This window comes from Hipposideros armiger, unplaced genomic scaffold, assembly GCF_001890085.2.
Source record: "Hipposideros armiger isolate ML-2016 unplaced genomic scaffold, ASM189008v1 scaffold_936, whole genome shotgun sequence".
Taxonomy (NCBI): domain Eukaryota; kingdom Metazoa; phylum Chordata; class Mammalia; order Chiroptera; family Hipposideridae; genus Hipposideros; species Hipposideros armiger.
The window spans coordinates 610,848-626,020 of record NW_017732286.1 but is presented as its reverse complement, the minus strand read 5'-3'; the positions used below and the strand labels follow the sequence as shown (position 1 = coordinate 626,020).

General features: G+C 37.3%; 1 protein-coding gene across 5 annotated transcripts in view; it reads right to left on the bottom strand.

Moving 5' to 3' along the window:
* LOC109375356 (ceruloplasmin) overlaps window positions 1-15,173 on the bottom strand; it is a 63,413-nt gene that overhangs the window by 35,362 nt on the left and 12,878 nt on the right. For all 5 annotated transcript variants that reach the window (XM_019630710.1, XM_019630712.1, XM_019630714.1 and 2 more), the window contains exons 5-9: window positions 13,927-14,181; window positions 12,732-12,903; window positions 11,091-11,230; window positions 9,314-9,460; window positions 7,097-7,311 (exon numbers count right to left, since the gene is read on the bottom strand). In XM_019630710.1, coding sequence (XP_019486255.1) covers window positions 7,097-7,311; window positions 9,314-9,460; window positions 11,091-11,230; window positions 12,732-12,903; window positions 13,927-14,181 — 929 coding nt within the window. The remainder of the gene's footprint in view (window positions 1-7,096; window positions 7,312-9,313; window positions 9,461-11,090; window positions 11,231-12,731; window positions 12,904-13,926; window positions 14,182-15,173) is intronic.

The window sequence follows — 15,173 nt, the reverse complement described above, 5'->3', positions numbered from 1 at the left end:
CAGTCAGGGAAGGGAATGGGTTCTTGCCATCTGCGGCAGCATGGATGGACCTGGAGGATACTGTGCTGAGTGGAATATGTCCGAAAGAGAAAGACAGACTCAATGTGATTTTGCTTATATGTGGAATCTAAAGAACAAAGTAAACAAACAAACAAACAAACAAACAAACAAACAAAAGAGAAACACACTCATAGATCCAGAGAACATTTTGATGGTTGCCAGATGGGAGGAGCGTTGGGGGTGGTTGAAAAAGGGGAAGGGGTTAAGAAGTATAAATTCATTGTTACAAATTAGTCATGGGGATGTAAAGTAAAGCATAGGGAATTTAGTCAATAATATGGTAATAACTACCAGTGTATATTGACAATTGGATACTAGACTAGTCAAGGGGATCGCTTTTTTTTTTTTAAGGTGCAGAAAAGGAGTTTATTAGAAATAAAAATACATTTCAAAGAAACAGAAGCGGGCCCAAACAGTAGAGAATGGCTCAAGGGCCATTATTAGAAAAGAAAGTACACTCCAAAGAGTTTGGAGCAGGCTGAGCAAAGGAAGCTCAAAAGGCTAGGGGAATCACTTCTTAAATTTTATAAATGTCTAACTACTATGCTATACACCTAAAATTAATATAAAATAATATTGAATGTCAACTGTAATTGAAAAATTTTAAAAAGAAGGGGAATGCGAAGGGAATTAGAGGTCCAGTTTTCCAGGTATAAAAGAAGTAAGTCATGGGGATGTAATGTACAACATAGGAAATATAGTTTATAATATTGTGATAGCATAGTATGGTGTCAGATGGTTGTTGGACTTATCATGGTGATTACTTCTTTAGGTATATAAATGTTGAATAACCATGGTATACCCCTGAAACTAATATAATATATGTTAGCTATATTTTAATAAAAATCTTAAAAAAATGAAATAAATGGATAAAAAGTAGTTATGGGGTGTAGGATATAGTGTAAAGAATAAAGCCAATAATATTGCAAAAACTATATATGGTGTCAGATGGGTACTAGATTTGTTGGGGTGATAGATGGGAGGGGGTTGGGGGCAGGGTGAAAAAGGTGAAGGGGTTAAGAAGCACAGCTTAGTAGTTACAATATAGTAATGGGGATGTAAAGTAAACATAGGGAATACAGTCATTAATATGGTAATAACTATATATAATTCCAGGTGAGTACTAGTCAGGGGGATCATTTTTTAAATTATATAAATATCTAACCACTATGCTGTACACCTGAAATTAATATAAATTAATATTGAATGTCAACTGTAATTGAAACTTTAAAAAGAGGGGAGGTGAAGGGGAATAAGAAGTCCAAATTTATAGTATAAAACAAATAAGTTATGGGGATGTAATGTACAGAACAGAGAATCTAGTCAATAATGTTGTGATAGTCTGGTATAATATCAAATGGTTGCTGGACTTATCATGGAGATCACTTCTTTAGATATATAAATGTTGAATAACTATTGTGTAGAACTGAAACTAATGTTATGTTGTATGTTAGCTATATTTTAATAAAAATCTTTAAAAATTTTTTAATTCAAAGAAATTAAGTTTCCATTTTCAGAGAAAGAGAACAAATTAATCAAAATGTCAATTTCTTGCACATGAAAATAAAGAAAAAGGAAGACCAATTACTATTCTCAGAAATGAAACATGGGACATCACTACTGATCCTATGAATATTTAATGGATAATGCAGAAATACTATAAACAATTCTATGCCCATAAATTTGATAACCTCCATAAAATGGATCAATTCCTGGAAAAACACAATTTGCCAAAACTCACACCAGAACAAATAGACAATCTGAATAGGCTTATATCTACTAAAGAAATTGAATCAATAACTAATTCCCTTTTAAAACAGAAAACATGAGGCCTATATCGGTTTATTGGTGAATTCTACCAAACATTTAAGTAAGATATACCAATTCTTACAATCTTTTTCCGAGGATAGAAGCAGAGAGAATACTTCTCATCTCATTCTAAAATGCTAGCCTCACTCTAATAGCAAAATGAGACAAAGATATTACAAGAAAAGAAAAACACAGACCAATATCACTAATAAACATAGATATAAAATACCCTCCAAAATATTAGCAAATCAAATCCAACAATGTATACAAATAATTATATACCATGACCAAGTGGGACTTATCCCAGGTATGCAAGGCTGGTTCAACATTCAAACATCAGTTAATGTAAGCCATCAAATCAATAGTCTAAAGAAGAAAAAAGATCACATGATCATATCAAGAGATATAGAAAAAACATTTAATAAAATCGAACACCCATTCATGATTAAGAACTCTTGGTAAACTAGGAGTAAAGGAACTTCCTCAAATCAAAAATGTCTACAAAAAAACTACTGTTAATATCATGTTTAATGATGTGAAACTAAAAATTATTCCACTAAAATCATGTATAAGACAAGGATGCCTCCCCTATCAGTCCTGGCTAATGCAATAAGACAGAAAAAAAAAAGGCATACAAATTGGGGAGAAAGAACTAAAACTGCTTTTGTTCACAGAAGATATTATCATCTATGTAGACTATCCAAAGGATCGATAAAGAAACTTTTGTAACTAATAAACAATTATAGCAAGGTTGCAGGATACAAGATTAATATACAAAAGTCAACCACTCCTATATACCAGCAATGAACAGGTGGACTTTGAAATTAAAAATAATACCATTTATATTGGCATCCCCCTAAATGAAAGAGTTAGGTATAAATCTAACAAAATATGTTCAACATCTACATGAGGAAAACTATAAAACTCTGGTGAATGAAATCAAAGAAGAACTGAATTAATAGAGAGATAATCTGTATTCATGGATGGGAAGACTCAATACTGCCAAGTTATCAGTTCTTCCCAACCTGATCTTCCCAACCTGATAGATTCAATGCAATTCCAATTAAAATGACATTATTTGTGGACATCAAGTAAATGATTCTAAAATTTATATGGAGAAGCAAACGACCCAGAATAGCCAATTCAATATTGAAGAACAAAGTTGGAGGACACCCCAACTTCAAAACTTACTGTAACACTATAATAATCAAGACAGTGTAGTATTGAAAAACAATAAACAATAGATCAGTGGAAAGAATAGATCCCCCAAATAGACCTACATAAATTTAGTCAATTGATCTCTGACAAGGAAGCAAAGGCAAAACAATGGAGCAAAGATCATCCTTTCAACAACTGGTGCTGGAAGAGCTGGACATCCACATGCAAAAACAAAAACCCGAAAAACAATTTAGACACAGACCTTACACTCATCACAAAAAGTAACTCAAAATGGATCACAGACCTAAATGTAAAGGCAAAATCATAAATCTACTAAGAGATAACATAGGAGAAAATCTAGATGACCTTGGATATAGTGATAACTTTTTAGATAAAACAAAAAAGGCACAATCCATAAAGGAAAGACTTGATAAGCTGGACTTCATTAAAGCTAAATTTTATGTTTGTGAAGATAATGTTGAGAGAATGAGAAGATAAGCCCCAGAGACTGGGAAAAAATATTTGCAAAAGACACATCTGATAAAGGACTGTTGTCTAAAACACACAAAGAACTCTTAAAACTCAACATTAAGTAAATAACCCAATTAAAAAATGGGCAAAAGACCTTAACAGACACCTCACCAAAGAAGATATACAGATGCTAAGTAAGCATATTAAAAGATGCTCTACATCATATGTCATCAGGGAATTGCAAATTAAAATAATAATAATAAAATACAGCTACATACTTATTAGAATGACTAAAAAATGGAACACTGACAATGCCAAATGCTGATGAGGATGTGGAACAACAGGAATTCTCATTCATTACTGGTGGAATGGGAAATGGTGCAGCCACTTTGAAAGACAGTTTGGTGGTCTCTTACAAAACTAAACATACTCTTACCATATGATCCAGCAATTGGGCTCCTTAGTATTTACCCAAAGGAGTTGAAAATGTATGTCCACACCAAAACCTGCACATGGTTGTTTATAGCAGCTTTATTCATGATTGCTAAAACTTGGAAGTAACCAAAATGTTCTTCAGTAGGTGAATGGATAAATAAATTGATACATCCAGACAATGGCATGTTATTCAGTGCTAAAAAGGAATGAGCTATCAAGCCATAAAAAGACTTGGAGGAAACACAAATGCATACTAGTAACTGAAGGAAGCCAATTTGGAAATACTGTATGATTCCAACTATATGACTTTCTGGAAAAGGCAAAACTATGGAGACAGTAAAAGACCAGTGGTTGCCAGCATTTGGGGTTGGGGGAAGGGATACATAGGTGGAGCACAGAGGATGTTTAGTGCAAAATACTCTGTATGATGCTATAATGATAGATACATGTCATTATACATTTGTCCACACCCATAGAATGTTAACACCAAGAGTGAAATGTAATGTAAACTATTGACCTTGGCTGATAAATGATGTGTCAGATAGATTTCATCAATTGTAACAGATGTACCACTGTGGTGGGGATGTTGATATTGGGGGAAGCTGTGTGTGTGTGTGTGTGTGTGTGTGTGTGTGTGTGTGTGTAGTAAGGGTTATATGGGAAATCTCTGTACTTTATCTTCAGTTTTGCTATAAATCTTTAAGTGCTCTATGAAAATAAAGTCAATAATAATAATAATAATAAATGAATAAACTATAAAGTAAAAAAAAAGTTACCTGTAGTGAGGGAACAAATGAGAGGGGAGACTTTTTAGAATATACCTCTTTTTACAGATTTGGTGTTGGAACCAGGTAAATATTTTACATAATTATAAAATAATATTAAAGTTTTAAAAGCAATCTCCCCCAAAAAAACACAAAGAAGAAGTACAATGAATTAAATAAACCTGTGTATCCCATGGGTGACAAAACAACCAAAGAGTAAGTGTTCCAAGTGACTTTAAAACTGTAATTTGATTGAACATCCCTAGTGGGACCTCCTCTAAGGACAGAAAGGACTGTAAACAAGTGTTAAACTGTTTTCAGTAATTATATTGTTGGCTGCAGTGATGTAATTGTGATCCTGAGACTGTTGTGTGTATTTATAGGATGAATTGAGTGAATATTTATGTTGGTGTCATTGAGAACTAAGATTTTTCAGTGCAGTTGAAGGGAGATACAGATATAAGATCAGTGAGGTTAAGTAAAAAAACAAACAAAAAATCTGCAAACCTGAATTGAATAGAAGGTATCAGTATAAACTCATGATGAATTTTATCTTAAAATTTTCTTTTTCCAGTTCTGCCCACTGAACAGGCCTGGAAACAATGATTAACCCAATAGCCATGAGCACCAACAGTACCCAGATCGTGGTTCTAAAAATAATTTGTTGGGCCGGCCGAGTGGCTCAGTTGGTTAAGAGCTCGCTCAAGAGTTTGAGCTCTGAGCAACAGCGGTTCGAGTCCAGCCCGAGCTGAGCAGCCGCTGAGCTGCCAACAGGTTGCAGGATGGCTCAGCTAAAAAATAAAAATAAAAAAAATAAAATAAATAAAAATAATTTGTCATTGAAAAGAACCAGAGCTTTTTGGGAGAAATGGCTGATTCCAGGTGTGGAATGTAAACTGTGCAATATGAACCTGAAATAGTTTTTTATATTAGAAATCAAAGGAACTTCAAAAATCACTAAATTCATGTAAAAAATGTATAAATAAAGGGAAAGAATCAAGCATTTGTCATTCCATTCTTATGTAATGTGTACCTCAGGCCAACCAAATAATCCATTAAGGGAAGTTGCTGTTTATAGAAGTATACTAGCTAATAAACAGAGAAGGAATGATGGAATTAGGATATTACTATTGAGCAATAACTGATCAGTTTATGAATCTAGGAAATGGTTATCAGTGACTGATAACATTTCCAATTGACAGACAATTATATAGTATGTATTCCCTGATAGAAGTACCCAGTACCACACATGAAGTCGTATTACAAAAAAAAAACCAACTTTGAATTTGATCAAGTATGTAGATCTCGTTACTGATTTATAGGAAATAGAGGAAAAGAGAAAGAAACATGATAAATGATACCATAGGCATGCAATCAGTAAAATCTAGACAAGGGAAACTATTATAGGATAAATGACTCTTGCAACAGAAAAAACGCAAAAAAATACCTTGAGAAACATATCAACTAATTGTAATGTGTGAATTATTTGGGTACTGATTCAAACAAATTTGAAACAATTAAAAAATTGGGGAGGGCCGGTCAAGTGGCGCGTTGGTTTAGAGGTGTCTTGGGACGCCAGCTCTTAGCAGCAGGGCCCGGGTTTGGATCCCACATAGAGGGCCGTGAGTCACCGGCGCCGGCGTAGGCTGCAATGGGGCTGGCTGGCAGCTGGTGTGCCCTTTCAGTGAGCTGCCATGAGCCGCCAAGAGCGGCTGTCCAATGGCCGGGGAGCTACTGCCTCACCTGGGAAGAGCGTAATGATAACACCAACATGGGCCAGTGAAGCGACGTCCTCCACAACTAGACTGAAGAACAAAAGGACAGCAACTTCTCTGTTCCCCTCCCCCAATTCCCCAATAAAATCTAAAAAAAAAAACAATTGGGAAAATGAAAACATTAATTTGATGATATTAGGGAATTATGGTGATGATTTTAAGGTGTGACAATTATACTGATGGCATTTTGAAAGAAATACTTATCTTTTAAAGGTTCATGTTAAAATACTTATTTTAGAAGTAAAAACAAAGATGGGGTTAGGTATTTCTAGCTCTAGGTCAAAGGGTCATTTTCCGAATTCTAAAATATCTTTTAAGCAATATTTTCCTCAGTTAGTGTTGAATGACCTATTATCATTATTAGGTATCATTATGTGTGTGTGTTAAGTCTAATTGCATTATAAAAGACCTTGTATTCCAAGGAAAAGTTTGTTTCCAACTCATCTTGGAACAAGCATGTTAGCCAGAGGATATCCGCACAATACAGATCTTACAAGCCTGAGAAAAATTTATAATAAACATTATGTGTAGAATCCTCACTTCCTCAAAACCCAGAATTTTCCTTATAATAATGATACTTCAAAGTGGTTGGGAAAGCATTTTCATTTCCCTGATTGGAGTTACCTGTTTCCCATTTGCATGTAAGCTTCCTTTCCTGCATATTTTCATTGGCCCGATAAGCCCGGTGAATATATCTTTGGTAGGATCCACAGCAGAGTAATACATCTTAGATAGACAGACAGGGTCTTTGTAAGTGGGTCCCACTTCTTTGGGGACAGTCCATTCATAGGTGAATGTTTCTTTGGGTCCCACATGGGAGGCTGAAGAAGGAGGCACACCTGGGAGAAAGGTCACAAGGGTGAGGTTAGGTGTAAGCTTTAAGGTGCTGATTTGAGCCACAGAGTAGACTGGGTTTAGTCTAGGAGTCTGCTTCTGAGCTCCTTATTGTGAATTAGAATGGAACTCCACTTGAATAGAATCCTACTTGTGCTCCTGTGTCAGGTTACTGATGGGTGTGATTTCTTTTTTTAATTAAGATTTTACATTGGGGAACTGGAGGAGGGGAACAGCACTGGGGAATCCGGGAAGGGGAACAGACAAGTTGCTGTCCTTTTGTTCTTCAGTCTAGTTGTGGAGGACATTGCTTCACCGGCCCATGTTGGCTTTATCATTGTGCTCTTCCTGGGTGAGTCAGTGGCTTGCCGGCCATTGGACGGCTGCTCATGGCTGCTCACGGCAGCCCACGCCGGCTGCCAGCCACTCACGCTGGCTGCCAACTACTCACGGTAGCTTATGGCAGCCCACTGCAGCAGAGGCTGCAGCCTATGCCATCACTGGCGACTCATGGCAGCCCAGTTCCAGGTCGAGCCGTTGTTCACCATACTAGCTATAGAGGGCACAGCGTCACTGGCCCTCATATGGGATCTGAACCTGGGCCCTGCTGCTCAGAGCTGGCATCCCAAGACTACTCTTAACTAACATGCCACTCAGCCAGCCCTGGGTGTGATTTCTAAACTTCTGTCTGAGACTGGTGCCTGCTACAATCTGAATGTTTGTGTCCCTCCACCCCTAAATTCACATAATTGGAATCCTAGTGCCTGATGTGATGGTGTTTGGAGGTGGGGCCTTTGGGAGTTGATTAGGTCATGAGAGTGGAGCCCTCCTGAATGGGTTAGTACCCTTATAAAGACCCCCACAGAGCTCCCTACCCCCGTTCACCATGTGAAACAATAAAAAGTCTGAGAGCCAGAGGAGAGCCCTCACCCAGACATGCTGACACCTTGATCTTGGACTTCCAACTTCCAGAACTGTGAGAAATAAACTTCTGTTGTTTATAAGCCCCCCAGTCTGTAGTATTTAGTTATAGCTGCCTGAACAGACTAAGACAGAGCCCCTCTTTGTGCTCCCACAGCCCCTGAGAATTCCCCCAGCACCTTTCATGTTATATTGTGTGTACCCTTCCTCCAAATGGAACTTAAATTTTTGGAAGGCAAGCATTGACTGTATTTCCATCAGCTAGAACAACACCTAGAAATAGGAGGCAACCAACGAGTTTTCTATTAAACAAAACTGAAATGAAAATAATTTTGAAACTGAAAGGAAGCTAGCAGAGATGATCCTGTTCAAATCTCCCAATTTTATACTTCAGGAAGCTAAGTCCAGAAAGACTGAATAACTTGCCCAGGGTCACACTACAAGTGGTGACAAAGCCACTAGTCTTCATTGGTCAGCCTTGACATATAAAAATGCCTAAATACATCTACATAATGGAATATTTTGTATTATTAAAATTATACTTATAAAATATTTATAATGCTAAGAAAACACACTAGGTTCAAAATTAGAATAAGTTTATTTACATACTATGACCTCAACCACATTTAAAATATACATTATATGTACCCAGATGAAAGAGTGGATGAATTACATATAAATATAATAGTGGTTGTCTATAGAACTATGGATAATAAGTTTGGCTCTACTTTTTTATACTTTCAAATATTCTAAAATGAGCACCTAATCTTCTTACAATTGCAAGAACATTTTTCCAATTTAAAAATTACCCCAATAGTACTCCAAAATGTATAACTGATATAATCCAAATAAGTTACTGCTAGCATTGTCAATAGTCATCCAATGGAGGCAGCTCAGCATTCCATAAATCAATTGGAAAGGGTAGGAGAAGAGGTTTACTTGCTTCCTAGCATGATGCCTGAGAATGGTATATGAGCAGTTTCCTCAGAAGTTCCTGCTTTCAGTTTTTGCAGGACCATTTTCCTGAGGTAGGTAGCACAGTGGGTTATTAAACATTGGTGATTTGTTACCAAGTGCTGTACTCACCTTTACTCTGGGGGTTGGAAGCGTAGTATGTACCCTCGTTGCTCTTACTGACTCTCACCCCAACTGGCTCAATACTGAGGGGATACTCTCCTTTGTTATAGAAAGTGACTCTGATCGTGTCTCCCACCTCTGCCCAAATGACAGGACCTAGGGAAAAAGAGACTGTTATCCTCCCTTGGTATATAACATTCAGAATACATAAGACACTTGTTTTCTTTGGCTTGTCCTCTGACAAGAACCACTGTGAGCAACATGCTTATCTGTGACACATAGAAAGCTTGGTTTTTAAAAGCCCATCATCAATTTGACATGGTGAGGCTGGAAAGAGATGAGAAAGGCTCTCTGATCCAACTTCAGGTTAATGAAATTTGTTGTCATTTTTACCCAAGTCAGTTTACAAGCTTTATACATTTACAAATAAAACTATTCAGAGTGCCTATGCTCTCCTCATCCTGGGTTTGTATTGGCTAGCTGTGTCTTATTTATCCCAAGAGCCAGGGGGCTGCTATAAACCTTGACCACCCAAAAGAGGTACATTCAATTGTCTTGGCTATGAAGAGTGACACTGTGGTGGATTTTCCATCACCAAAATCAATATTGTCACCAAATATATAATAGAAACATAGATATGTAGTACATAAATATTTATGTAATACATACGATGATATCGATTGAGAATTTCCTATGTTCTCTTCCGAATGTTTATGTGAATTAACTCATTTAATCCTTACAACAACTGTACGAGGTAAGGGCTATTATTGTTACTACCATTCCCGTTTTATAGATGGCACAGAAAGTTGAGTACTTGCAAAGGTCACAAAGCTAACAGGTGAGGACGGACGGCAGTCTCTATCCACCCAGTCGCTCTTCTGCCTGAGCCAGAGGGGTTTCTGAGCCATGACTGAGGGCAGCCTGCAGGAGACTAAGACCAACCCAGCCAACTCCCAGTAGTTTATTTTCTTTCTTTCTTTTTTTTTTTCTTTAAAGATTTTATTGGGAGAATTGGGGGAGAGGAACAGTGTTGGGGATTGGGGAAGGGGAACAGACAAGTTGCTGTCCTTTTGTTCTTCAGTCTAGTTGTGTAGGACGTTGCTTCACTGGCCCATGTTGGTATTATCATTGCGCTCTTCCCGGGCAAGGCAGATCGGTCGCTGGCCTCTGGACGGCCGCCCACGGCAGCTGCCAGCTGCTCACACTGGCTGCCAGCCACACACGGTAGCTTATGGCAGCCCACTGCAGCCCCACTGCAGCCTATGCTGTCACCAGCGACTCACGGCAGCCCAGCTCCAGGTCGAGCTGTTGTTCACCATATTAGCTGTAGAGGGCAGTGTCACTGGCCCTCATGTGGGATCCAAACCGGGGCCCTGCTGCTCAGAGCTGGTGTTCCAAGCCAGCTCTTAACCAACGCGCCACTCGGCTGGCCCATGGAGTTTATTTCTAAGGCAATGTATCTTTAGCTAAGAGCAGAGGGTAACAACTTCTGTTGTCTATTTAAACAATGGAACAATGGCACATCAACACATCATTCCCCTTACTTTGAAGAGAAAAATATCATCATTCGAAGTTAGCGTGGTTTTTAATGATGAAGATTTACTGTTGGTAACTTACATTTGGGAAAGTAATTAGCAGCTGCATTTTACTAATGATTGATCTTTATGTCCCTAGTTTGTTCCTAGAAGTCATGCTGCAGATCCTGATGTTTCTGTTCTTTCTGAGGTTGGTGGAGCCCAGGGGAAGAGCACAGTGGTCATATATAATAGATTCTGCACAGACTCACCCAGGATGCCAAGATGTTCCTCTTCAGGGCCTCTCTCCTTTCGATTTGTGAAGGAGGCATCTGTGTACTCACGATAAACCAGCTTTTTATAAGAGCCTCCAATTCTCGTAGGACCATGTTCAAAAAATACCTCTGAATCACTACCAAAAGAAAAAGGGTTTAACGCTGGAGCTGAACGCCAAACAGAAAGCAGATATTCACGTAGGGTAGTAATTGAAGAGAAAAATTCTGACCGGTGCATAGAGATACTTATTACCCATGATTTACCAAATACTCAAACGGAAGTGCTAGCTTACTTCATGGAAAGGTGTTCAGTTTCTCAACCTGTGGGTCGTGACCCCTTTGGGGGTTGAATGACCCTTTCACAGGGGTCGCCTAAGACCATCGGAAAACGAAAAGATATTTACATTACGATTCATAACAGTAGCAAAATTACAGTTATAGAGTAGCAACGAAAATAATTTTATGGTTGGGGGTCACCACAACATGAGGAACTGTATTAAGGGGTCGCCGCATTAGGAAGGTTGAGAACCGCTGAGTTAAGGAATGGAGAATCACAGCATAGAAGATTCACTTTTTCGAGTGAAGTAAAAAAAATTCAAGAGAGCCCATGTCAACTTCTGACAGTTAATAAATTGTGCTGGAATGAAATATGTTAAATAAATTATGAAATGTTTAAAAATACAGCAGCTACTGCTTGTCACATATTACCACCAGCTAGGTATCCAGGTGTTGACAAGGATGTGGAGAAATTGGAACCCTTACACACTGATGGTAGGAATGTAAAGTGGTGCGGCCACTATAAGAAAATGTATGGCAGTTCCTCAAAAAATTTAAAATAGAATTACCATATGACACAGCAATTTCACTTTCAGGTGTATATCCAAAAGAATTTAAAGCAGGGACCTAAACAGATACTTGTACTCCAATATTTATGGCAGCATTATTCACAACAGCCAAAAGCTGCAAACAACCCAAACGTCCATCAACAGATAGATAAATAAATAAAATGTGGTCTATGCACACAGTGGAATATTATTCAGCCTTAAAGAGGAATGAAACTCTGATATATGCTACAACATAAATGAACCTTATAAATATGCTAATTGAAATAAGCCAGACCAAAATAACAAACAAATATTGTATGATTTCACTTGTACGAGGTACCTAAAATAAGCAAATTCATAAAGACAGGATAAAAGTTATCAGGGGTTGGAAAGTTATTGTTTAATAGGCACAGAGTTTCTGTTTGAAATGATGAGAAATTTTCTGAAATGGATACCTTTGATGATTATATAACCTTATGAATGCACTTAATGCTGCTGGATTGTACAATGCTATGTTTTAAGAGATGACAAAAAATGAATTGATCTAATTATTATATTCAGTGTTGTTGGTTTTTTGGGGTTTTTTTTTAGGATTTTGTTAAACATTTGATAACTTTAAACTCACCTTTTTCATAGACTCAAAAGTCACAGTTCTCAAACTTGGACTCATCCCAAACACCTGAATAAATATTGAGCAATCTAGTTACTCAATTTCAGGTACCAATTCAAATTTTAATTGCTAAATGAACGTTTTATGATTTTTTTAGGGGGAGGCACACACATATTTTGAAATAATAGCCTTTTTCAGAATTACCTTTCAGGTGCTGTTAAGTTTTCTTTGGTGAAGGTGTCTATGCCGGAGGGTGCATAATTCCAGATGATTTCCTCAGCAGCAATGTGGTAATGTCTAACATTTTCCCCATGGATGTCATCCTCTGTTGAAGGCTTGTGACAGTCTTGTACCTGGAAAAAGGCCTGCAACCCAGCTGAAAACCACACAGAAAGAGGTCTGTTAATAGAGCCAGTGTTTCTCCTGTTGCCTTGTAAACACTGCTGGTGACATGACAGATGCAAACTGAAGAAATAGACAGCTAGAAACAATATTATAAACTAGAGCAAACAATTATAAATAAATTACTGATGGAAAATTCAAGCAGTTTTTTTTTTACACTTCTCTGTACAACATAGGGAATAGATATTAATCAGTAGTGTTTTGAAAAATATGGTACCAGTTTCTGTGGACTTCCACATAAGAGGTCTTTTCATGAGAAAAATGACACATTAATAGGTAAGCAAAGAAGAGAGTCTTTGCCATATTTTAAAAGGTAGGGGAGAGTAGAGGAGGAGGGACAGAGCAAGCCTCTATAGTTAATGTTCTCTCACACAAAATGGCTGTGCACCTGCTATACTAGGCCTTCTGTGACCAAGGTCATATTTGGTATGTGAGATTATGTTTGAAGGTCATAGTAACATATACAAAGATCCAGATTCAACCTCATTTTTTAAGGAGAACATTACAAACTGATATCTTTCAAAAACTAGGAATGTTTTATCACACTATGTGAAAGAGATGCAGAAAAGATTTATCGAGTTAAACCAAGGAATAGCTAGACTCAAAGAAAGAACAAAGTTGGTGATATTTGATAGAACCAAATAAAAAAAAGGCTAATTTTCAGCACAACATATGAATGTTATGGTGTTTACAATACTGTGTATTTTACAATGTTGAGACACTATATGCAGTACTATACTCTTAAGGCCAATTATTCTATTTCAAAATTAATATATTTTCAGATTTCATCACTTTACAATTGTTTCAGTCTTTCACTATTTTTTATTACATTATGATGCATATCATCATAGGAATAAAGTTGTTACCAGTTCAAAGCTTGTATCATTCCAAAAGTAGATTTTGATTCCCAATAATCACCCCATTTGTAGTGTAACTGAGACATGACTCTTTTTTTTTTTTTTTAGCTGATGGCTAATTTCAGGTAGTGATGACCTACCTTTCAGATGGTTTAGATTCTGACAGCTAAGCATCCATTCTCCAGGGTTCTGGGCCACCATAAAAGCATCAGAAAGGGTAGCAGGAAAGAGATTGATTGTATCAACACGGTAGTTCTTGTCAGTCAATGTCTGGCCATGGAAGAAAGCTGCATGCACATCAACTTCATTACCCATACCAAAAAGATACCATTTTACTCTGTCCTCGGCACACATGGAGAGTCCTGGGAGACTTCCAAAAGCATATCCATTCACAGCTGTTAAGTCAAGAGTAGACATTGTGACTAAAAGATGTTGGTGCCTGGCTGAGTGAGAGCTATCTCTACAGAAATCAGGTCAATTTACGATGAAAAATATCTGGTATATACACTGCTATTCCTCTGTCTTTCATACCCACATCATATACAGAGGGTGCCAAAAAACATATATATTATATATATATATATATTTTTTTTTTTTAAGAAAGGAAAAAACTATTAAAATTGTAATACTCAATATACACTAACAAAAGATGAATACAAGTCACATTTGACTTCTGCAATTACAAGAGGTGCTCAAAGTGGTTACCATCAGTGTGCAGACACTTCTGATTACGGCAAACTACTGCTTGAGCAATGCTGACTAAAGTGTCCACTTGTATACATTTTTTTGGCACCCCCAGTATTACTAATCATTCACAACACTCTTTAAATATGGACCTGAATTCAGCCTCAGGATTCTTGTCAACACATTAGCGATGAGCACAGCACTGAAGATGAAACCTATTTGCTCTTTTTGTTATAAACCATATACATTGGTTTATACATGTGTGTATTTGTAAATACAAATGTGTGCATATATGCAAAATATATACACCTATAGTGAACAGAAAAAGACTGATGGTTTAGTAATTTAGTAATTGATCATTCATTATATTGATGGTGGTAGTATGGGTGATTTCAATATTTTCTTTGTGCTTATCAGAACTTTTCCAACTTTCTGCAGTGAATATGGATTGCTTTTGTAATAAGGACACAAGGAAAGCTTTTTTAAAAAAGATTGGAACACAAAACTAGAAGAGATATGAAGGAGAAAAAAAATGCAGGGGAAGGATAGTAGGGACCAGAGACGAGAGCCACAAAGACCTAAGTTCAAAAGCAAATGGCCTGAGGGCCGGCTGAGTGGCACGATGGTTAAGAGCTGGCTTGGGACTCCTCAGGGCCCCGGTTCGGATCCCACATATGAGGGCCAGTGACACTGCCCTCCACAG